The 25,199-nt window shown below is 47.3% G+C and overlaps 1 protein-coding gene across 1 annotated transcript in view; it reads left to right on the top strand.

Moving 5' to 3' along the window:
- Nucleotides 1-2,806: 2,806 nt before the first annotated feature.
- The window catches only part of RNF169 (ring finger protein 169), a 41,738-nt gene continuing 19,345 nt past the window's right edge, over nt 2,807-25,199 (top strand). The window contains exons 1-2 of the mRNA XM_045022517.1: nt 2,807-3,115; nt 15,299-15,375. Coding sequence (XP_044878452.1) covers nt 2,818-3,115; nt 15,299-15,375 — 375 coding nt within the window. The 5' untranslated portion in view covers nt 2,807-2,817. The remainder of the gene's footprint in view (nt 3,116-15,298; nt 15,376-25,199) is intronic.

Genomic DNA, 25,199 nt, shown 5'->3' with positions numbered 1-25,199 from the left:
ACCTTACATGTGCATCTTCTCCAGGGTCCAGGCAACTAATCAGTGGAGCCACGCCTGTGCAGCTCCACTAATTAGGTGGGTGACCCTTTATTCTCTCATGTGCAGCCGCCCAGGCACGCACCTTAGAGGGAACTATCCGGGGACCACCTGAATGGAGTTCAGGGACCACAGTTTGAAAACCTCTGACTTAGCCTGTTTCTGTTTGATCAGAATTGTATTTAATTGTTGCTGTTTAAAGACTTTAAAAGAAGCATCTGGCTGGGATCCTAGAAAGAGCCATTGTAAATAAGCACAATAGCCTTGGCAAATAGAGAAGAGTCGTGTTAATAACAAAGTATCTGCCATCTTTTTGAAGAGACGGAAACATGAGCTTTTTTCGAGGGGGGTTAGAGTGATGGGGTGAAGAATGGGTTTGGGGGTAGCTCAAGTTTAGTGGTGGGTTAATGCTGGGGAGTGGGGGAGCGGTGCTGTAAGAGAGGCCTGAGCTGTATGGCATAGATGGGAGCAGTTTGAGTTCTATGGCAGATGAGAGCAAGAATAGGCTCTTAAGGACCCTAAAGAGCCATAGGAATTTAAAGCAGCTGGTTAGCTGAGAACAATAGAGCTTTTACTGTCTGCTCACTGTGGTATCTGCAAAGGGAGGAGGATTGTTACTCTCAATCTGTGATTTCGTTGCTGTCCATTCCAGACCTAGTGTGGTGATGTTGTCTCTCTGCATCCCTAGTTTTATTCGTTCATGCTTTTTCTCATCACTTACTAATGGAAAGTCCCTTTACATTTCGGCTACTGTGAGGTAATTTCGTTCATGCTCCCTCCTATTCTGGATACACGAGTAGAAAGTGTCTTTCAATTGCTCCTTTCACCCCATGGCTGCCCAGGTCACCTCTCTGGATTTATTTGGTGGTTTCTCACTCCATCTCTGCCTCTTGTTTATGGTCTCTGAGTCTGTATTTGAGAGCAAGCCTTAGCCTTGTAGTGTGACAGTCTGGTAACCTGCCAGTTCTGGGCAGGGATTTGTAAGTCTAGCTTCTTTTTCATCTGTCCATCCTAGTGATCTGTCCTGTGGTGGCTCAGCCTTTGGTTTAGTGTCTTAAGCATCAACTGGTGGTGGATAAAATTGTTTGCTATTGGTCTTGGGCAGATGGGAGCAAGGCCCAGAGGTGGCAATGAGGGCTGGGCTGGCTCATGGGGTGTATTGAAGTGAAGGCCTGAGCTTGTGGGCATGGAGGGGGCAGGAGCGGAAGAGACAGTGTTGCCCGATGTGATGTGCAGTGTTAGGCACTGAGCAGACCTGTTGCACCTGCAACAGGGATTGTTCTCAGTTTCCCCTTCGCAGGGAGCACTGTCATGCTGGGTTTTGGCAGCCCCTCTGCTCCCCTTCTGGGGCCCAGCCAGCAGAGGTGAAAAGTGGCTGAGAGGTGAGATGGGGAAGAGTGGGGGCTGAGAGCAGATGAGAAGTGAGCCGCTCAGGGGGAGTGAGGTGGGATTGGTGAAAGCTTCCTGCATTTCTCCCCAAGCTCATCACAACAACTCTCCTAGGCATGGCTTCCTCACCCCAGCCCCTCTCTGGGCTCTCTCCCCAGGCTGTCCCCTACACACTTCCCTAATCCCCTTGCTCCCGCTCTCCCCCAACCCCTTACTTCTGGGGAACTGGGCTCCTGCTTCCCCTACACCTGTGCTCTGGGCTGGGGCACAGACCCTGAGGGGGAATGGGGAGAAGCCTTTGACATGGGCAGGGGTTTGGGAGAGCACGAGGGGGGCAGTGGGTAGGGAAGACTGGTGTAACCCTGGTCCAGGTGGGAGAGGTCTAGGAGGGTGTGTGCGCGCAGGGCAGGCTGGTGTAATGCTGGTCCAGATTGGAGAGGTCGGGAGAGCAGGGGGGTGCTGGGGGATAGGACAAGCTAGGATAACCCTGGCCTGGGAGGGAGAAGACAGGGGACCAGTAGGATGCTGGGGGGCAGGACAGGCTGGGGTATCACTGGGCCAGATGGGAGAGGTCAGGGCAGGGAAGGCTAGGGCAACCCTGGCCCAGGTGTGTGTGGGGGAGTGTCAGGGGGCAGTGGTGTGCTTGGGGGCAGAACAGGCTGTGGTATCCCCGGCCCAGGTGGGGGAGGCCAGGGTAGTGGGGTGCTGGGGGGAGAGCAGAGTGAGCTGGGGTTTTCCTGGCCCAGGTGGGAGAGGCCGGGGGTAGTGGGGTGCTGGGCAACGGCAGGCTGGCCCAGGCGGGGGAAGCGAGGGAGTTGGGGGTGCTGGGGGAGGAGGTGCAGGGGGTGAGCAGGCTGGCCCGGGCAGGGGAGGGGGGTGAGGGTGTTGGGGGAGGGCAGGCTGGTGCAGGTGGGGGAGGGGAGGGGGCGGTGGGGGTGCAGGGGGAGGGCATGCTGGCTCGGGCGGAGGGGTGCTGGGGGAGGGTTGCTGGCCCAGGCGAGGGGCGGTGGGGGTGCAGGGGATGGTCATGCTGGCTCAGGCGGAGAGGTGCTGGGGGAGGGTTGCTAGCCCAGGCGAGGGGGGGTGGAGGTGCAGGGGGAGGGCACGCTGGCTCGGGCGGAGGGGTGGTGGGGGAGGGTTGCTGGCCCGGGCGGGGGAGGGGGGGAAGGGGCTCCGGCTGCCCCCCCCGCTCCCAGGGAGCGCACTGGAACGTCCGGAGCCTGCACGCGACGGGCCGCGCACCGCGGCAGCGGCCGGTGAATACTCTCGAGGGGGCGGGGACAAGCCACAGCGCCGCGCGGGCTCATGAATATTACCCGCCCCGCCCTGCTGAATATGGATGAGGTGGGCGGCGCTGCGGCCTAACGCTCCGTCCCTTCCAAGGGTGAGAAGATGGCGGCGGCGGGCCCTGGCGGCCGGGCCGCGGCTCCGGTGCGGCGGGGCCGGCGGCGGCGGGCGCAGGCCGAGGAGGAGGCGGGGGCCGAATGCCCGCTGTGCCGGGAGGCGCTGGTGGAGGCGGTGACGCCGCCCTGCCGCCACTCGCTCTGCCGCTCCTGCTTCCAGCGCTGCCTGCAGGGCCCGGGCCTCTGCTGCCCGCTCTGCCGCAGCCGCCTCTCCACCTGGGCCCGCCGGCAGCAGAACGGGGCCGCCGCCGCGGGAGGAGGCGGGGAGCAGCGAGCGCCGGACGAAGGTGCGGCCGCCTCCGGAGCCTCGCCCGAGCTGCGCCGTCGGGGGAGGGAGTTACATGCACTGAGTGCGCGGGGCTCGGCCAGGGGCGGGGCTCAGCGCTGTGGGGGGCCCCCCTCCCCCCGGGATCAGTGACACATCGGGGTGCAGGGGTTACATGCACTGAGTGCGCGGGGCTCGGCCAGGGGCGGGGCTCAGCGCTGTGGGGGGCCCCCCTCCCCCCGGGATCAGTGACACATCGGGGTGCAGGGATTACATGCACTGAGTGCGCGGGGCTCGGCCGGGGGCGGGGCCCTGGGCTGTGGGGGCCCCCTCCCCCCGGGATCAGTGACACATCGGGGTGCAGGGGTTACATGCACTGAGTGCGCGGGGCTCGGCCGGGGGCGGGGCCCTGGGCTGTGGGGGGCCCCTCCCCCCCGGGATCAGTGACACATGGGGGTGCAGGGGTTACATGCACCGAGTGCACGGGGCTCAGCCGGGGGCCCCTCCCCCCGGGATCAGTGACACATCGGGGTTCAGGGGTTACATGCACCGAGTGCACGGGGCTCAGCCGGGGGCCCCTCCCCCCGGGATCAGTGACACATCGGGGTTCAGGGGTTACATGCACCGAGTGCGCGGGGCTCGGCCGGGGGTGGGGCTCAGCGCTGTGGGGGCCCCCCTCCCCCCGGGATCACTGACACATCGGGGTTCAGGGGTTACATGCACTGAGTGCGTGGGGCATGGCCGGGGGCGGGGCGCTGGGCTGTGGGGGGACCCCCTCACCCCCGGGATCAGTGACACATTGGGGTGCAAGGGTTACATGCACTGAGTGCGTGGGGCTCGGGTGGAGGCGGGGCCCTGGGCTTTGGGGGGACCCCCTCCCCCCCAGGATCAGTGACACATTGTGGTGCAGGGGTTACATGCACTGAATGCGCGGGGCTTGGCTCTGGGCTGTGGGCCCCCCCTTCTCCCTGGGATCAGTGACACATCGGGATGCAAGGGTTACATGAACCGAGGGCACTGGGCTGAGGGGGGGTCCCGGGATCAGTGACACATTGGGGTGCAGGGGTTACATGCACCGAGTGCGTGGGGCTCGGTGCTGGGCTGTGGGGGCCCCCCTCCCCCTGGGATCAGTGACACATCGGGGTGCAGGGGTTATATGCACTGAGTGCACGGGGCTCGGCCCGGGGGCGGGGTGCTGGGCTGTGGAGGGGTCCCCCTTCCCCCGGGGATCAGTGACACAGTGTGGTGCAGGGGTTACATGCACTGAGTGCATGGGGCTCAGGCAGGGGCAGGGGGCTGGGCTGGGCGGTGGAGGATGTGTGTGTCCCCTGGGATCAGTGACACGGTGCAGGGGTTACATGCACTGAGTGGGTGGGGCTCAGCCAGGGGGTGGGATGCTGGGCTGTGGAGGGGCCCCTTTCCCTCCCCCGGGATCAGTGACATAGTGTGGTGCAGGGGTTACATGCACTGAGTGCGCAGGGCTGTGGAGTGGCCCCCTGGGATCAGTGACACCTTGGGGTGCAGGGGTTAAATGCACTGAGTGCATGGGGCTCAGCCAGGGCAGGGTGCTGGGCTGTGGAGGGTGTGTCTCTTCCCCCCACCCCCACCCCGATCAGTGACACAGTGGGATATGGGGCTTACATGTATTGAGTATACTAGGTCTCAGTTCTGGGGGCGGGACTCTGGGCTGGGAAGAGGCTATTCTCACCACCGTCACACAGTGAGGGATGAGGGGATTACATGCACTAAGTCTGCTGGGGCGCAGCTCATTAGTGTGTTGGCACTCCGCTCATGGGGGGCACTGGGTTCTTTCTCTCTGGTATTCTGCTGAATGCGGGTGCAGGAGAGGGGCTGGAGTGATTGAGTTTTGGGCTCAGTATAGAGAGATGCTCAGATTGTGCAGATTCTTCACACCCTTTTAAAGTTATTTCTAGCCTTCATAGCTGCATAGTGAACTTTCCAAATAAATAATCCATAAAAGGCTATCTGCCTCAGTCTACAGAGAGCCTGAAACATTGAGTCAGCGACATGTGAGCTCTCTTGCCCCCATCTTTCTAATTGGGGTGGATTAAGACCTTGTTTTCATAATGTATTGTGATTATGTTTTCATGGTGTTAGCTTGCCTCCTTGTTACTGCTTCTCAGCATAAGTTATGCCATTGTCCAATGGGACTGATTTTCAAAAATGGTAGGTCTACATAGAGGGAGGATATGTTATCCAGGGTTACATATCCTGTCACATCAGTAATTAACCATTAGGCTGAAGGCCACGCAACCTTTTAGTAAACTAGAACAGATTGCAAACCCTCTTTCTTTAACATACAACTTCTTGCATCTCATCTTGAAGCTGGTAGCTTCTCAGACCATCTGGGTTGGCCTTGCAACTGTAGTCAAGAGACAAGATCAATTAAAAAAAACAAACAGACCCTCAGTTTTTCTTGAGCTGACCTGCTCATGTTAGAATAACTTCTTAAAATGGTGAATTGAAAGAGTAGAGGGAAAGGTGTCATTGACACTTCTCTCATTTCTACATTTAACTACATGATATTGTTAATCAGTTGTACTGTGTCCTCTAAATAGGTATCAGTTTCCCATTTTATTTGTGTGTGTCATACCAACATGGAAGAGAAAAGCATGAATCGCTAACACAGTGTGATTTGAATACCACAAACATTGACAGATGGGGCTCTGGGTCAAGGGCAGTACCTAGAATTACTTTAAAATAACTCTTTGAAATTGACTGGACACCAGTTGACAAGAACAGCCATACTGGGTCCATACCAATGGTCCATCCAGCCCAGTATCCTATCTCTGACAGTGGCCAGTGCCAGATGCTTCAGAGGGAAGGAACAGAACAGTATAGTTTTGGGTGATCCATTCCCTGTGGTCCAGGCCCACCTTCTGGCAGTTGGGAGTTTAGGGATACCCGAGGCATGAGGTGGTGTTCCTGTCAGTCTTGGCTAATAGCCTGTGATGGGTCTGTCCTCCATTAATTTATCTAGTTCTTTTTTTTAACCGAGTTATGAGGTTCTTTTAAATAAAAAAGTTGGCGTTGACTATGGGCAGCATTTATAGTGTTTGAGCTGCATTTGCCTTCATGCTGTCCTTTGGTTACCCATCACCCTAAATGCTGATTGACTGGGGTGTGCGTTGAGGAGAACCAGAGCAAAAAATCTAGATGGAAAGTCCTTAAGCATCCGACTTAGATTATTTTATGAATGTAAGCAGGCAGTAGACGGAAACCAGTGGTTCTTACCATTGAAGTGAATGCAGGGTTATTGTGTGAGATATTCATAAGTGATATCTCAAGACAAAATACTTTGGAATTAAGCTTGTGAGTACATGGCAGTCGCCTTAAACCAACATTATTACAATGTTGAGATTTTAACAAGTTTCTTTGTAGTGAGTTGTAATAGGTCTGTTTTTAGGGGAGAAGAATGAAAGGAAATAAAATTACTGTATTAAAATATCTTTTGGCTATTTTAGTCAACAAATAGTGACAACATGAATTTATTTTAGAAAAGTCAATGAAGGGCAGACTGGGATCTTGGGGTGGTGGATAATGTATTATTCCTCTTTTCTGTATATGCTTAGCTTCAGATTAAGTAATAGTGCAAAGTCTTTAAAACTCATTACCACAATTTTGGGTGCAGGAATTGAAAATTTTCCTATAGACTGAGATGGCAGATTGGGAATTATTTTGTAGCTGGCAAAATATATAGTCCAGAAGTAAATGATTACTGAGGTATTTTCTTTGGCATCAGGTTAGTCAGCTGATAAAGTAAGGTCAGTTTATCTGTATGGTGTTAGGAAAAGAGAAAAGTTTAGTGCCAAAGGGAGTCTCTTCTTGGCAAAATGTTTACTAGTACTAAATTCATCACTTCCTTTAGCTAATTCCTTGTCCATCTGTAAAGCAGACAGCAACATAGTTGAGGGAACACTCACTACAAACAACTTTCTTCTAAAAGTTCTACCTATAACACTTGATCATTTGAAAAATTAACTCTTCACCACTGATGCTTTTTCATTAGCAATGCACCATTAATGCTGATGTTTAGACTCTGGAGACTGGACAGTGTAAACAGATTACAGACTAGCTAGTTTCACTTTCTCATGCTCAAACATTAACATAAGGTTTGTCTTCATTGCAGGAGTTAAAGGCGTGGATGAACCTGTAGACTGCTCTTAAGTCTCTGCCTTTAACAAATAGCAGTGTTGAAAGGGAACTGGGCTTAGCTTTAAAAATGTTAGGAGACTCCATGTAGGGGAAGTGTTAAAACAGTGATGTTCCTCTGCTACAGTTAAAATAATGTAGACAGGACTTTGGGGTGGGATTCACGAGGGAAACTTAAGTGCCCAACTGACACTTTAGATGCCTACATCCAAAATTCAGATCTTCATAACCCCTGCTCAGCTGCTGCCTAACCTAGTAGGTGACTAAATTCTCATGGTGCCTAAATTTCTGCTGCTGGGAATGTACACAGCCACCTCAGTACTGAACTCAAGCCTAAGCCTCTGCAGGATTCACAAAGTAGGATCAGGTCCTACAGGCAAGGTAGGAGTAGATGTGGTCTGAGGCCACCTTACCGTATGTCTACCAGTTTGAGTCCCACACAAAACACAGAAGAAAGAGATGATACTCCCCTGAGGATGAGGACCAAGAGGTCAGACATGGAGCAGTCGTTCTGTGAAAAATATTCACCCATGGCTGATATTGTGCTCCTGTCTCCTATCATTTTTCTGTGTGAGTTCATTTGAGAGCATAGTGATGGACTGGTTTCAGGCATGTTGTTGGGGCATTTAGTGCACTGGATGAGGTATACCATATGTTGTGATAGGCATGAGTAGGACCATGGATTTTGAAAGGTGTGTTGGGAGGATATTGATCATTGTAGCAGTGGAATTTTAGCTGCAGGTTTGGCATCAGTTGTTGTAGCAGGGCCTAGTGCTACTTTGAACTGGTGGGTCCTGTTCTGTGGGGAGCTTGCTTCTGATGATGAGATTGGGATGTTTTTAGGCCAGAAGAGGGGGTTCAGGAAATTTCTTTCAGGATGGGGTCCTCACTGATGATACCTTGTATGGATTCCAGTGTGGAGTGGTATGTGACAATTAGGGGTGTGCAGTCAGACGGTTTTGTTTTGATTTCTCCCCCCCCCCCATATTGAAGCAGGTTCTCTCTGGGTATTTGGGTACCCGATTCCATGATGCAATCTATTTCTCTGGTGGAGTGTCCTTGTTTGATGAAGTCAGTTTTAAGTGTGTTAAGGTGTGTATACCAGCCTTTCTTCTTGAAACGTATCCTGTGGTATCCGAGTGCCTGGCTGTAGATAACTGATTTCTTCACTGCATTGACGCAGTGGCACTGATGCAGCTGGGCAGCTGTGGCACTTTAGGGAAGGCGCTCTATGCCGGTGGAAGAGAGCTCTCCTGTCAGCGTAATTAATCCACCTCTGCAAGAGGCAGTAGCTATGTCAGCAGGAGAGCTTCTCCCACCAAGATAGCGCTGTCTACACTGGGCTTAGGTCGGTATAACTACATCACTGTGGGGTATGGATTTTTCATACCCTTGAGCGACATAGTTGTACTGAAATAATTATGTACTGTAGGCCTGTGTCTGTGAAGGTAAGTGTGGTGACCCATGGGTTTCTTGCATATAGTCTGTACGGTTCCATTGTTGAATCTGATAATAGTATCCAGGAGGTTCATGCTGGTGAGGTAATGTTCTGTTATTGAAACTAAAACTAAGTTTTGTAGACTCCCTTTTAACAAAACTTAATTTTGGACATATACTAAAATAAAATAGAACTTTTACCATTGTACAAAGAAGATAAATTCCTTAACAGTCAAGGGAGGGAATGGGAGTGCATAACCCAAGGCTAACTGCCAGCAGAAGAAATCCAGACAAAAAGCCCTCTGCACTGTGAACTGTATGAGGCTCATGTCAGTTTCACTGTGCTTCTGATTTTGTGAAAGCACTGATGGTGGCCGTGGGGATGGCAGCAAAGAAACATATGACCCTGTGTAAGAAGGGAGACAAATGAGAGGCAGAAACACAGATCTTGTCTATGCTGGGCAAGTGCATCCTGTTAGAAAGTGTGTTAATAAGCATGATGTTAAACACAGTTCTGCCCTTAGTGTCCTTGTGTAGACTAGAAAAATAGGTAGCTTGAAAATATTTTACCTCAACTCCTCTGTCCAGTTAATGTGTTTTAAATATGAATGGTCTTGTTCGTACAAAGGCCAAATAGTTAACATTTGATTTGTTAGTATCGCTTCTGTCTACACCAGTGCTTTTCAACCTGGGGGTCTGCAGACTATGTCTAAGGGGTCTGCAAAAGGCTATCATTACCATAGAACAGCGGCTTTCAACCTATCGTCTGTGGATCCCTGGGAGTCCACAGACTGTGTCTAAGATTTCCAAAGGGGTCCACAGCTCCATTTGAAATTTTTTAGGGGGTCTGCAAATGATAAAAGGTTGAAAACCACTGCTCTAAACAGTGCATTTCCCAGGATAGATAAGGACCCAGGCTCTGTCTACACTACTGCGGTAAGTCGACCCACACTCTGCAACTACAGCTACGTGAATAACGTAGCTGGAGTCAACGTACCTTAGGTCGAGTTACCGCAGGGGACTTGCCTTCCTCTTCTCATGGGGGGGCGGGGGGGGTAGAGTACAGGGGTCGACTAGAGAGCGATCTGCAGTCAGTTTGGCAGGTCTTTACTAGGCTCGCTAAATCGACCGCCAGTGGATAGATTCAGAGCATTGATCCCGGCTGTAGTGTAGACCTGCCCCCAGTGGGAGAACAACATGAAGGGAGGGATAGGGGTAGGAGACTGACAGAAGGAGGGAGTTGCTGTACAAGTGACAATGACTCCTAGCTGAAGACAGCATTTGGTGCCTCATTCTGTTGACCAGCGGAGATTGGGACAGCTGAAGATAGAGCACTTAGCAGCAAAACTGTATTAGAATGAAAATAGTTATCTATAACTCAGACTATAGTTTTTGTGCCCCCTCCACCCCACTCCACACACACTGAATTAAACCCTTTCCTTTCCCTCTCCACACAAACACTTGAGAATTGCTCAGAGCTCTGTGTGTCTTCTGTAGGGTGGGAGCCTATTTTATTCCCGCTGCATTAAAAAATGAAACAAAGCCTCTCTAGGTAGGAAGAATATCTCTTTACAAATTGAAGTTTACCCCCAGTTCTAGTAGGCCTTCATGAATCTGGCAGCTAGTTTGTATTCAGTGTGTTGCTGTCATTCATAAAATGGCATGTTACTTATGAAAGAGCTTCTAGAAGCAGGATGTTTGTGACTTCCCTGTCCTAGCATGGGGGTAATTGAATTGGGGAAATCTTTATTTCACTCTCTTCTGGCCATAACATGCAGAGATAACATTGGTACAGAACCAGCCTATTATAGAGGGCACAGATTATACCTAAGGATTTTTTTCAAAAGACTAATTTATCCATTATGCTGTCTAATATTTGCCATAGTAAAAATGAATAATAATTTAGATACAGTTTAGGCCTGCGTCTAGCATTGCAGTTTAAGGGCACTTGTTTGTTAACTCACTGGTAATAATGTAAATATTAAATTATTATATGGCGGAACCCTAATGCCCCAGTGAGGATTGAGGCCCCATTATGCTAGATGCTGTACCCACACATAAAACAAGGTCCCTACCCTGAAGAATTTATAATCTAAAACCACAAGTCAGACAAATCCTAATACACAGATGTGAGCAAAACATAAAGGTACCAACTAATCTTATTACTTACATTTGTTTCCCCTCTGAACCATCCCTTCTACCACCATCTCCCTAATTAACAATTGGAACAGATTACCAAGGCATGTGGTAAATTCTTCAGCACTTGCAGTCTTTAAATTAAGATGGGAAGTCTTTCTAAAATGCATGAGCTCGTTAAGCTGCAAGTTATTAGGCTGGAAGCAGGAACCACTGAGTGAAATTCTATGGTTCATATTTTGCAGGAGGTCGGAGTAGATTATTTGTATTTCAGTAGCACCTCTGAACCCTGCATATAGACCAGGACCCCACTGCGCCTGCCATTGTACAAACACAGAACAAAGAGACATAGTACCTGCCACAAAGAGTGTGCAATCAGACAACAGGTGGATACTGACAGATGAGGCAGCAGAAGGAAACAATGAGACAGTATTGGTCAGCATATAGGCAGCAGTCTCGCCATACTTGCTGCCTAGCTATTGTCAGGTTTTTAGCAGGCAGATGATTTTGGAGATTATTACAAAGTCCCATCTGTCCTTGAAATATATGAATCCTTCTCGGCCAGTATGCTCCTCCACTGCTGACTCAAAGTGTTTCCCTTTCTATTATATTTTATTGTAATGCTTGCCTGTTGCCTCACCCTTCTGTATGTCTCCTTCCCAATCAGCATCTACACCTTCCCTTATTCCTCCTTTGTGCATTTTCAGTATACTTCACAGTTTTGCTGTCAAGGGTTCTGAAAGCATCCTAGGTCTCTGATGGCCTGCTCCCTCTGTCCCAGTGCTGCTCTGGTTGCTGCTGCTAGGGGCTGACTCTTGGGAGTTAATATCTTCTACTGCCTGCATGTTTTGGGATGGCTATGGGGATATTACAAAATTATATGGCGTAAATTGTCCAAACCTTAGGATAGTGTAAGTGTTTGCTAGGGTTTGAAGAATGAATTCCACTCTCTAAGACCATCTTTACTATCATACAGATGGAAAAGACTTACTAGGTCATCTAGTCTCTCTTTCTGGCATTGCAGGATTCTTCCCTGCAATGCATTCTCTAGTGCTTTGCCCAGTCTAGTTAAATAACTTTCTTTGAGAGAGCAGGCTACTTACTAGATCTCACTTTCAGAAAGAAATTATTGATTTTTTTTTCAGGCTAAATTTTCTTAATTTCTCTCCTTAGCTCCTAGTTATAGTCCTTGGATTGTTCTAAGGAATTCCTTTCCCTACTCAATGTTCACATCCTTAAATCTTTTGTAGGTTGTGAAAAACCTGTTCTTTTTCTGAAGATAAAAGAAGAAATAGATTTTATCAGGGCTTTCTTCCTTCCTGCCCCCATTTCTGCACCTCCGTATCACTGAAATATTTGCCTAAACATAATTTATATTTAAAAGCACTAGGCTCTGACTGTGAATGAAAACATTTACTACTTTAAAATATAAAAAGGGAAGCAGGGAGACCCTCAAAGTTTTTATGATGTCTGCCAGGAAACCAAGAGTGACAGTCTTGTCTACACTGACACTTTACAGCGCTGCAACTTTCTCGCTCAGGGGTGTGAAAAAACACACCCTGAGCGCTGCAAGTTTCAGCACTGTAAAGTGCCAGTGTAGACAGTGCACCAGCGGTGGGAGCCATTCCCCACATGGAGGTGGGTGGTTGTTTTTTTCATAGCGCTGGTGCCGCAGCTACACAGCCATGTTAAAGCACTGTTGCAGCAGCGCTCTAACATTGCTAGTGAAGACATGCCCTAAATTCTCAAAGAGAGAGGGGCGTGACTAGGGAGAGGGATTAACTATTGAGAATGGATGGAGTTATGAACTTGAAGGATGGAATTGGTTTGGCAGAGTGTAGGAGCTTCTGGAAGATGCTTCTGATAATGTTTCCATATAAAGCTAGCTAGTTCATCTTATTTTTCAGTCTTCATATTTTTGCATGTACTAGGTGTCTGCTTCTCATTCTAACTCTAATAAATGTGTCAACCTGTGGAACTCCTTGCCTGAGGAGGATGTGAATGCTAGTACTATGACAAGGTTTTAAAAGAGAACTAGGTAAATTTATGGAGGTTAAGTCCATTAATGGCTGTTAGCCAGGATGGGTAAGGAATGGTGTCTCTGTTTGTCAGAGGATGGAGATGGATGGCAGGAGAGATATCTCTTGATCATTACCTGTTAGGTTCACTCCCTCTGGAACACCTGGCACTGGTCAGTGTCGGTAGACAGGATACTGGGCTGGATGGACCTTTGGTCTGACCCAGTATGGCCATTCTTATGTTCTTATGTTCTTTCTAGCATTTAAAATTGAAGTTCCAGATCTGTACCCCAAATTCAGCCTTGTGAAGGAGGTTGTCTTGTGTTTTTGTTGCATCAGAATGTTGGAAAATCATGGAAGACAAGAGAGTTGAATTCAGAATTTTGTCAACTTTTTAAAATGCCTGTACTTTCCAGCCAGCTCTCTATCAGTTGAGTGTGTGTTTTTAGCATGGCTGAAATTTTTTGATGGGCAAGTGACTGTAAAAAGCAAGTAAGTTGATGTAGATACTGATACTGAAAAGCAGGTACAAAAGAGCGGTAGGACCTCACTAGTTAGTAGGCTGGAGACTCTGCTGTTGTGTTCTTTTGAGTTAGTTACACAGTTGTGAACTTTTTATTTTGGACTGTAAGTACAGGTCTGTTGCATCTTACACGCATTTAACATGCGCGATTTCAGCCTTACGCGGTTGGCAAAAAAAAAAAAAAAAGAGAAAAATAACAATTTTAATACTATACCGGTAGGGCGGGTGATTCCACCCGCCATTACACTCAATGTAATTTTGACTATGTGTGATTTTCACTTTACGAGCTGACTGTGGAAGCCCCCAGCGTAAGATGAGACAGACCTGTATGCCTTCTTACGGTTGAGGAATAAATCTGCTTAAAAACGTATATGGTTTGTGGTTTTGTTTCGTTTCATAAAACCTTTTACTTCCCCCTATCCTCCCTCCCCTTTTTTTTTTTTTTGGTGGAGGTTGGGGATGGTTGAAGAAAATTATAGAACAAAAAAAACCCCATACATTTTGTATAAAATAGGCCTAGCTTGCCTGTATTAATGCTGCATCATGGGTATTTCCTGAATGAGTAGGTGAACTCAGATTGAAACACATTTTTTTCAGGTTGCTTTCTCTCTTGGATTCCTCTTAAAAATTTCTCTGACTCTAGAGTGTAACTTGTGCTGTATCAAAGTGGGTGGGGACTTTTAAAGCTGACATTAGGAACTTAATAGAGTAACAAAACCTACTGCTGCGGAAGCTTAAAAATGACTGTTCACCAATATGATAAACTTGGTTTTGTTTCTACAGGTCTGTCTCATCTTATGCTGGGGTTATGTTCCGCAGTCAGCGCGTAAAGCGAAAATCACGTATAGTCAAAATTACATTGAGTGTAATGGCGGGCGGAATCGCCCGCACTACAGAAACAGTATTAAAATTGTTATTTTTCTTTGTTTTGTTTTTGCCGACTGCATAAAGCTGAAATCGTGCATGTTAAATTCCCCTAAGATGCGACAGACCTGTACTTATTCAGTTTTGTTTTAAGAACAGGAGTACTTGTGGCACCTTAAAGACTAACAAATTTCTGTTTTAGTGTACTATGGAAAGAGTTGAATAAATTGTGTGTGAGACTTAAGATTGCTGAAGTTACTCTGCATTGCAAACAAAATAAAAGCTCTGTTTTCTAATTATAGTTCTAATAAGACAGCTAATTGAGAAGTTCAAACTGCAAAATGTGTAGGTGAATGGAATGTAGATCTCATAGGTATGCTGATAAATGGAAGCAAGAGACATATAGGAATAAGGATATTGTACTGCCTTTGTAAGTAAAGACTTGTAGATGATCTTGCTAGTTTGGTCTAGTAGAGCAGTGGTCTCCAAACTTTTTTGATCGCGCACCTCTATCAGTAAAAAATTTTGAGCACGCACCCCTGCCACGCTGCAGGGCCGGCTCTACCATTTTTACCGCCCCAAGCAAAACAAACTGACAAAAAACGCTCGGACTCCTGCCCGAACTCCCGAAGTGCCCTCCCCCCCAAAAAGCTGCCTGAACTGCTGCACTCTGAAGGATCCTCTTGCACACACCCCGGGGTGCATACACCCCACTTTGGAGACCACTGTAGTAGAGCATAACACTGGTTTCTATTTCTGGCTCTGCCACTGACTCACTGTGACACTTCAAGCAAGTTGCTTAATTACTGTTTGTTTACATCCATGTAAAATGGAGATAACACCTCCATGGGGGGTTGTGATGCTTAATTTCTTGTAAAGCGCTTGGAGACCATGAGAAGTACTATAGAATAGCAAAGTGTTATTGCTTGACACTTAGCTCTCAGAACACTTTTGTGTATTAAGTTGGGAGAGCAAGACAATGTAACAAGGGCAGCTTGAGGATAGTCCTAATTATCATACATAAAGTATGTTCCTTTTTTTCTTTTATTTCTAGACTTTATATTCAGAGCACCCATCAAATTAAGCAAACCGGGGGAACTGCGTGAGGAATATGAAAGCCAGCTGAGGAAGGTATAGTATTTTGTTTAATTGTGACTTTCTTCCAGAGAAACGTGGAATCCTTACAGATATGCCTGCTTACCTATATATGGAGAATTCTAAGCATTCTTTGCTTTTCTAAAACAAAGGTCATTTATTCCTCCTACCATTCAGTCAATTCAGGAAAATGTTGGCAGTTAGCAGTTAGCCGGTTCCAGAACTACTGACATCTTAGGCCATGTCTACACTACAAACTTTGGTTGACACAAGTTACGTTAAGGTACAACCTTCAGAGTTTGTATATCACTCGTGCGAATGCATACTTGGCTGCCTCCGTCAGCACTGCATGTGTTCACCAGGAGTGCTTGTGTCGATGAAAAAGGCTACACAGCATGGGTAGGTATCCCAGTGTGCCATGCACTGTCATCTGGTGCAGTGCCTTTTGGGAACTTTTTGCAGTGAGTTGTGGAGTACAAATGAGTCTTCCAGGATCTCTGGGAGCTAGGGGTCAAGGTCCCAGCATGCAACTTTCTCTATCCCATAATGCCATCCATATCCCATAACTTTCTCACCTTTTTTTTTTTTAATTAAATCTCACAAACTTGTGCGGCACTTTTCAGTGTTCGCCATCTTTGACAGAAGTATGGAGCCCGCAGACCTCTGTACTATTCTCATGAACGCAGCAAATACAGGACACACGATCCTCTTGTGTTTGCAGACCTGCTGGAAGTGCTGCACTAATGGTGGACATGATGATTTCTTTAAGGACAGTTTGCTGAAGGACATGGCAAAAAACAATTCAAGGTTGTTAGTGACAGTCACAGAGCAGCTTCAGATGGTGGCGTGCTGCGTCTGGGCCAGAGAAACAGGCACTGGGATCGCATCGTAATGCAGGTTTGAACAATGAGCAGTGGCCGCAGAACATTCAGATGCAAAAAGCCACATTCTTGATTTGTGTGCTGAGCTCACTCCAGCACATGGACACCAGAATGAGAGCTGGATTGATAACTGAGAAGCAAATGGTAGTTGCACTGTGGAAGCTTGCAACGCTTGTTTTCTACAAGTCAGTGGAAAATAATTTTGGAGTAGGAAAATCCACAGTTGGGGTCATTGTCATAAAAATGTGTAGGGCCATTAATTGTCTCCTGCTGTGTAAGGCTCAGCAATGTGTAGGCCATAGTGAATGGATTTACAGCAGTGGGGCAATAGATGCACGCACATCCCTTTTGTAGCACCTAGGACAGAGTACATCATTAGAAAAGGCTACTCTTCCTTCTCTGGTTATGCCAGCATTAGTGGATTACCAGCGATGCTTCACCAATATCCGTGTGGGCTGATCCAGGAAGGTGCAAGACTCTTGCATCTTTAAGGATAGAGGACTGTTCAGAAAGCTGCAAGCAGGGACATAAGTTCCCAACCATCAGATTACCATTAGTGATATTGAAATCCAGGTGTGATTCTGGGGTAGCCGGAGTAGATCTTGTTCTCCTGGCTCAAGAAGCTATATGCTGGCCATCTCGACAGTATCGAGGAACTATTCAGCTACCAATTCAACAGGTACAGAATGACAGTTGAATGTGCTTTTGATAGATTGAAGGGACATTGGTAGTGTTTACTCATTAGATGGGATATTTTTCTCACTGAGATCCAAATGGTTATAGCTACCTGTTGTGTCCTGCATAATATCTGTGAGGCAAAGGCGGGAAAAGCTGCCTTCAAGGTGCAGGTGGAGCTGGAGCAGCTCCCTGCTGACTTTGAACAGCCAGACACAAGGGCCACTAAAAGGATTCAGTGTGGAGCTATGCTGTTGAGGGAGGCTTGGAAAGAGCACATGAACAGTCAGCAACAGTAAAGTTCTGTGCTGCAGTGTTCTCTGGCCTGGAGCTTTGGGTGCTGCTAAGAATTGTGTAGTGATTGCTGTACATTTATAAATGACTGTTTTCCTGAATCTATGTTTTATGTGGTCCTTCCTGTTTGTTTACAAGTACTGCGTGTTTTGAGTACTGCTATGCATTCTGCAGCATGCGTTGTGAACTAATAAAGATAATTGTATTCTCCTCAAATAGAACTTCATTGAGTGGCAAAAACAGTCAGGCAAGAAACCGGTAAACTTTGAACATAAATTCAGAGAACAGAAATTTAAAATTGGAAAGGCAGCAAACAAACATTTCAGTCCATTTCAGTGCACAAATGTAGCCCGTCGTGGCTACATACACTGACCTGTGAGAACCACTGCTGGTGTGTATGTGAAGCTATGGTTTTCCTTCTTGTTCCCCGGAGTGGAGTGCGAGGGATAAGGATCCTGGCCCATGATGCCATGTGGAATGTTGAGGGGTATAGAGAACTGCTACCATGGAATTTTCCAAGGTCAGCAAAGGGTGAGGGTTCCTGGGATTTTTTTTTTTTTTACCTGTAGGTCCACTAGGGTCTGCATCATTTGTGTTTGCTGCCCGGGAAGACCCATTATGTGCTGGTGCATCTCCCTATTCTTTTCCTGCTGGCATTCCTGGACCTTTCTCCTGTCTGCCCTTTCCTTCTCCATGCTCTCTGCCATGGTGGCCCTCCAGGCCTTTTGTTTGCAGACCAATGCAGTACTGGCTTGCAGGATCTCACTGAACATGGCCTCTCTAGTCCTCTTCTTTTCCTCCTCATCAAAATCAGGCATTCTGCAAATGTGAAGGCGACATCTCTCAAGGCTGCCACAGCAGCAGCTACAGACAGATGTACCATTGGATTTACAATCATTGTGGAAAGGGAAGGATAAGTGTCAGAACTCACTTTTCTTATTCCCATAGGCACTTTTAAGAAGACTTGCTTATTGACACTTCATCTTTGGAATGCCTCACCACAGCACTGGTTGCCAGTCCCAGCCAAAGGCAGCCACCTCTAGAAACCTTTCGGAGAGGATTGCACAGTATCTCCATGAAAGTTTTTCATGGATATGTTTCAGGAGATGCAAGGGATACTCCTATGTACATAAACTCCTGTGCCCCCCTTCTCCACCTGCCTAAACCAACAGGGGAATGAATATCAGATGCCAATTTTACATCTGTAAAAGCAGAAAAGAATCCTGTGGCACCTTATAGACTAACAGACGTTTTAGAGCATGAGCTTCCGTGGGTGAATACCCACTTCGTCGGATGCAAGTAGTGGAAATTTCCAGGGGCAGGTGTATATATATGCAAGCAAGAAGCAAGCTAGAGATAACGAGGTTAGTTCAATCAGGGAGGATGAGGCCCTGTTCTAGCAGTTGAGCTATGAAAACCAAGGGAGGAGAAACTGGTTCTGTAATTGGCAAGCCATTCACAGTCTTTGTTTAATCCTGAGCTGATGGTGTCAAATTTGCAGATGAACTGAAGCTCAGCAGTTTCTCTATGAAGTCTGGTCCTGAAGTTTTTTTGCTGCAGGGTGGCCACCTTTCTGGACTTTAGCAAAGCTTTTGATACAGTCTCCCACAGTATTCTTGCCAGCAAGTTAAAGAAGTATGGGCTGGATGAATGGATGGTAAGGTGGATAGAAAACTGGCTAGATGTTCGGGCTCAACGGGTAGTGATCAATGGTTCCATGTCTAGTTGGCAGCCGGTATCAAGTGGAGTGCCCCAAGGGTCGGTGCTGGGGCCAGTTTTATTCAATATCTTCATTAACGATCTGGAGGATGGTGTGGACTGCACCCTTAGCAAGTTTGCAGATGACACTAAACTGGGAGGAGTGGTTGATACACTGGAGGGTAGGGCTAGGATACAGAGGGACCTAGACAAATTAGAGGATTGGGCCAAAAGAAATATGATGAGGTTCAACAAGGACAAGTGCAGAGTCCTGCACTTAGGACGGAAGACTCCCATGCACTGCTACAGACTAGGGACCGAATGGCTGGGCAGCAGTTCTGCAGAAAAGGACCTAGGGGTTACGGTGGACGAAAAGCTGAATATGAGTCAACAGTGTGCCCTTGTTGCCAAGAAGGCTAATGGCATTTTGGGTTGTATAAGTAGGGGCATTTCCAGCAGATCAAGGGATGTGATCATTCCCCTCTACTCAGCACTGGTGAGGCCTCATTTGGAGTACTGTGTCCAGTTTTGGGCCCCACACTACAAGAAGGATGTGGATAAATTGGAGAGAGTCCAGCGGAGGGCAACAAAAATGATTAGGGGGCTGGAGCACATGACTTATGAGGAGAGGCTGAGGGAACTGGGATTGTTTAGTCTGCAGAAGAGAAGAATGACGGGGGATTTGATAGCTGCTTTCAACTACCTGAAAGAGGGTTCCAAAGAGGATGGATCTAGACTGTTCTCAGTGGTAGAAGATGACAGAACAAGGAGTAATGGTCTCAAGTTGCAAAGGGGGAGGTTTAGGTTGGATATTAGGAAAAACTTTTTCACTAGTAGGGTGGTGAAGAACTGGAATGGGTTACCTAGGGAGGTAGTGGAATCTCCTTCCTTAGAGGTTTTTAAGGTCAAGCTTGACAAAGCCCTGGCTGGGATGATTTAGTTGGTGTTGATCCTGCTTTGAGCAGGGGGTTGGACTAGATGACCTCCTGAGGTCCCTTCCAACCCTGAGATTCTATGATTCTATGATTAAGATCTGCGATTGTGTGGCCAGGGAGGTTGAAGTGTTCTCCTACAGGTTTTTGTATATTGCCATTCCTAATATCTGATTTGTGTCCATTTATCCTTTTCCGTAGAGACTGTCCAGTTTGGCCGATGTACATAGCAGAGGGGCATTGCTGGCATATGATGGCGTATATTACATTGGTGGACGTGCAGGTGAATGAACCGGTGATGGTGTGGCTGATCTGGTTAGGTCCTGTGATGGTGTCGCTGGTGTAGATATGTGGGCAGAGTTGGCATCGAGGTTTGTTGCATGGATTGGTTCCTGAGCTAGAGTTACTATGGTGCGGTGTGCAGTTACTGGTGAGAACATGCTTCAGGTTGGCAGGTTGTCTGTGGGCGAGGACTGGCCTGCCACCCAAGGCCTGTGAAAGTGTGGGATCATTGTCCAGGATGGGTTGTAGATCCCTGATGATGCGTTGGAGGGGTTTTAGATTTTACATCTGTTTGTTTGTACCTCTACCTCTTCTCATATGAGTAAAACGGTGAAAAGTTGATACCTGTGTCTTGTTAATTTGGGGCTGGGTGCCATTTTTAAATTTAAACATTGTAAGGAAAAATGGATGCACACACTTACCTGAGGTCCCTTCCCCTTCCTTGCGCTCATCCTTGCTCTCAGCTGGTGGAACTGGCTAGACTCAAACAGGTCTTGGCTCACAGCATAGCTGACCACCCCATTGCATCTCTCCTCTCCTCCTCTTGGCTGTTCACAGCAGGGGTCTCTGGCTTTCCTGAGTTGTCCACAGTGGTCTGCAAGGTACTGGTGGAGTCTCTGCCATGTATGGCACGCAGTTTGTTATGAGCTGCAGACCTGCTGCTTTTACCACCAAATCAGTTGTTGGCCTCCCTGGTCTTCTGATATATCTGGCGCAGTTCTGTCACTTTCACACTGCATTTCTGCTGATCCTCGTCGTACCCCTTTGCCTTCCTCCCCTGTGCAATCTGCTCTTAAATATCCATGTTGCTGGGGCTGGTCCATAGCTCTGCTTGCATAGCCTCTTCTCCCCAAAGGCCCAGGAGCCCATACCTCCTGTCTACTCTTAACCAGAGTGCATCTAGTGCGTGGAGCTGGCGTGGTTGGTTGGGCAATTGCACTCAAGAAGGGAGGGTTGCTAGGTCTGCCTGCCAAGTGGTCAGTCAGGAAACAGCATTTCAAAAATACTCATGGGGACGTAAAGCAGGGATGGCTTCAGGTCTCTGTGACCCCTGGGCAGTGGAGTATACAATTGTGACCAGAACAGTCACTGTCACAAGGAATGGGGCATTGTGGGATAGCTGCTGGAGAACTGTTAGGGTTGCACTTGCACTGATTGACCCCAGTAGGTCAATCGTGGTTCCATTCCATTAAGGGAGGTGGTTTTACTATATCACAGTAACTAGGCACTGACATTGGCTGGAGGTGAATTTTAAGAGTAGATGTGCAAATAGGTCAATGCAAGGCAACATACGTCCATGTAACTTTGTAGTGTTGACCGGCCTTCATTTGCCTTCCAAAAGGTGAAAATGTACCTGCTTGGTGCAGTTCTACCATCTTTGCTATACAGGGTTTATAGAAGAATGAGCTATGGTGAATGTAATAGGTTTGCAAAGCTAGTTGCAGTAAAATCTCCCCCTCTCCTACTATAACTCTTTCAGAATCTTAATCTGGCAAACAGAAGCTTTCAATGCTTGGTCTTAGCCAAAAGATGAACTCAAAAAAATTTGAGGAGAATCCATTCAGCCCTTTTGGACTTAAATAACCGGGGGGGTGGTCCCTTTTTTAAAAGAAGAAGCATTTTTTTACCCACAAATCACTGAAATGACTGAACTCTAACCCTAAATATCTCCTGTGGCTAGTCATTATTCTAGAAATATCATAATGGGGCAATGACTGCTGTAGTTAAGCTAGGATAATAGTTTCTATTCTAACCCCTCCACCCCCAGTTCTGAGTTATTCATAACTTTCTGAAACTTCCATTTTTTCCAGGCATAATCCCTGATCCTATAATCAGATCTGCTAGTGTGGACGCATGCAGAACCCTGTTTATTTCAACAGGGCTCCACACAAGAGCAAGGGCATCTGACAACAGATCCATTTGCTGGATTGGGGCTGCACAAAGGTGGGATTTTGGGGTGTGGTGTGGTTGGTTTATTTATTTTATTTTTTTTATTTTTTTGGTAAAGCTTGACCAAAAGTAGTTTAGCTGTTTTTGATAAGGATAGTATATATGCATATCTGCAAAGGGAGGGAAATACATTTTTCTAATGAAATAATCCTTGCAGTCTTCATTTGAAGAATTCAGCATCCTCTGAAGACCAGTGTAATGCATACATACAAAGGGGCAGAGTTAAGGTTAAGAGTGACATCTGGAAGAGGTGATTGCACTGATTTTAGCAGTGAGTTGCCTCAGTGACACACAGTCAGTAGAGCTTCAGTTGATTGAGGCTTTGTCCCTAGGAGTTATTGATTGTGGTCTTTTAACTTGATTTCAGACACATTTGCAAGTGGATGCAAGGTGTGAATCAGTCAACTGAGGGATGCTACAATCAATTGATTTCTCTATCTTAGACAAGCCTCTAGTGTAAACAAAGTGCAATGACTTCTGACATTTTTACCACTGTCGGGAATTTGGTAAAAGATTAGGTGCATAGAGATTTTATTCACGTAAATGTTTAATTTATCAGTTAACTTAAATGGACACCACTATAGTTAGGAAATTGCAACTTAAAACACAAACAAACTTAAAGATGAATATTTTATAACTGAGCCTCTTGGCTTAAAAAAATGAATGTAACGTTTGGTGGAGGTCTAAAGTATCAGCCATGCCAGGATTTTATAAATCTACTTCCTAATGGTGAGGAGGAGACCTTCGCTGGTGAGATATGGGGCTTACTCATCATTTCTGCAGAATTTAATTTTTCACTGGTTTTGTGTGTTTGTGTCTATCTGTCTCCAAGGAGATGTGACTAGATGCAGTTTTTCTTCCTGAATCTGAATTGTGTGAACTACAAATAGCCCAAATCCTGGCCTCAGCGCACAGCCCAACCAATTAGGATGTGTACCGGGGATTTCTGCTGGGCTTGAGGGAATATCTTTCTTCCACCATCTACTAGCAACTTTGTTTGATCGCTGCTATTCCACCCTCAGCTACAGTGGCCTCTGGTAACTACAGGGGTTTGAAGTGCCTCAGTGCATTTCAATGGGGTGTTAATTCTGACATCTGGTTTTGCTCCTCCAAACCGCTAAATGCCTGGAACTTCTGGGGGGGCTCACCCATCCTCCTCCCCACGTTCCACAAACCTTTTATGTGAGCACCGTCACTGTGCAGGATACGTCTTCTGGTTAGTGAATTTATAGCTGATTTGTAATCCTTTGCATAGCTCTGGTCAGTCAACAAGTATTGAGTGTGCAGCAGACCTAATCTAATGCTGCTGAGGGTATTTGGAGTCTTGATTGTTTTTAATATATATTTTATTTGAAGTTCAGTGTAATAAGCCCATTTTTAATCATAGTAATATTGCAGCAGCTATAGATCATTCTGAGATCTTTTTGTAACTCTTTATTGACCTGAAAAAAATTGATAGCAATCCTTCTCATTTCCACTGCAGCAAAAAGGAAAAGTATTTTAATGTGCTTCTGGCATTTTGACTATTCCACTTATGTATTTTGAGGATAGAATTTTTTGTCTTATTCCTATTTGACCTGATGGTTCACCTATCTTCCTCTTTTCAATCTTTGTTCACTGCCAGACTGGAACCCTGCTTCCTTCCCTTCACAACATGTACATACCCTTTCATCCCCTCTTCTGAAAGAGGAGGGGATTGGGGATATTCCCCAAATCTCATCCTGTGAGCAAAGAACAATGTAATCCTTCTGACAGGTTGTCAGTTGAGAAAATTCTCTATCACTTGTCACCAAACCTTATGTAACCAGTACACAACTTTAAAAAGAGAAAACATTTTTAAGCTAAGTAAAATTTTGAGGGCTAAATACTATCCCTCTAACTCGTGTAACAAGAGTTTCATAATATTGCTTTGGGGGGAGGGATAGCTCAGTGGTTTGAGCATTGGCCTGCTAAACCCAGGGTTGTGAGTTCAATCCTTGAGGGGGCCACTTAGGGATCTGGGGCAAAATCAGTACCTGGCCCTGCTAGTGAAGGCAGGGGGCTGGACTCAATGACCTTTCAGGGTCCCTTCCAGCTCTATGAGATAGGTATCATTATTTGGATAGTCCTGAACACTAGGAGCAACATGACATGAAACTGAGGGTGGTTCCTTATTTGTGGTCCCCAGTTCCTTTTTCATTGGCCAAAATTATTTAAAAATATATGTGGGAGCCCAGACTCTTGCATTCAGATCCCATATCTAACTTCGGCCTTGTCTACATTGGCAAATTTCTGTGCAGTAAAGCAGCTTTCTGCGATGTAACTCCCGAAGTGTACACAGTGCCCAGCCACTTAGTGCGCAGAAACTGCGCAGTTGCAGCGCAGTAAAAAAACCACCCGAGAGGCGTACAGCTTTCTGCGCTGGGAGTACAGCGCCGCGGTGCCAGTGTAGACACCCTGGTTGATTACAGTGCTGCAATTGGCCTCCAGGAGGTGTCCCACAATGCCTGTTCTCCCCTCTCTGGTCATCGGTTTGAACTCTACTGCCCTGCCCTCAGGTGAGCAACCATGAGCCCCACCCCTTAAATACCTTGGGAATTTTGAAAGTCCCCTTCCTGTTTGCTCGGTGATGCATGCATTGGTCTCAGTGCATCTTTTCAGGCTTCACGCATCATGCAATCCCCCACCTGGAGCAGTGCTGAGTTGCTGGACCTCATCAGCATTTGGGGAGAGGAGGCTGTCCAGTCCCAGCTGTGCTCCAGCCGTAGGAATTATGATGCCTACAGAAAGGGGCCATGACAGGGACACACTGCAGTGCAGGGTCAAAGTGTAGGAGCTGCAGAACGCCTACCACAAGGTGTGAGAGGCAAACTGCCTCTCCAGTGCTGCGCCCACAAGCTGCCGGTTCTACAAAGAGCTGGATGCAATACTCAATGGCGACCCCACGTCCACTGAGAAGGCCACTGTGGATTCTTCGGTGGCTCACATGCCAGTCGAGAGTGGACCGAGCCAGGAGGAGGAAATCTTGGACGAGGATGTGGAGGGAGAGGAGGACCCAGAGGCAGAGGACGACTCGGAGGTCAGAGGTGCATGCCGCCAGGAGCTCTTCTCTACCCCAGAGGAGGCTTGCCAGTCACAGCTGTCAGAGCTTGGCAAAGCGCAAACAGGA

The sequence above is a fragment of the Mauremys mutica genome, chromosome 1 (genome assembly GCF_020497125.1).
Source record: "Mauremys mutica isolate MM-2020 ecotype Southern chromosome 1, ASM2049712v1, whole genome shotgun sequence".
In the NCBI taxonomy this organism is placed as follows: Eukaryota; Metazoa; Chordata; order Testudines; family Geoemydidae; genus Mauremys; species Mauremys mutica.
Note: the sequence above shows the minus strand (reverse complement) of the source record. Positions and strands in the feature narration are given on the sequence as shown.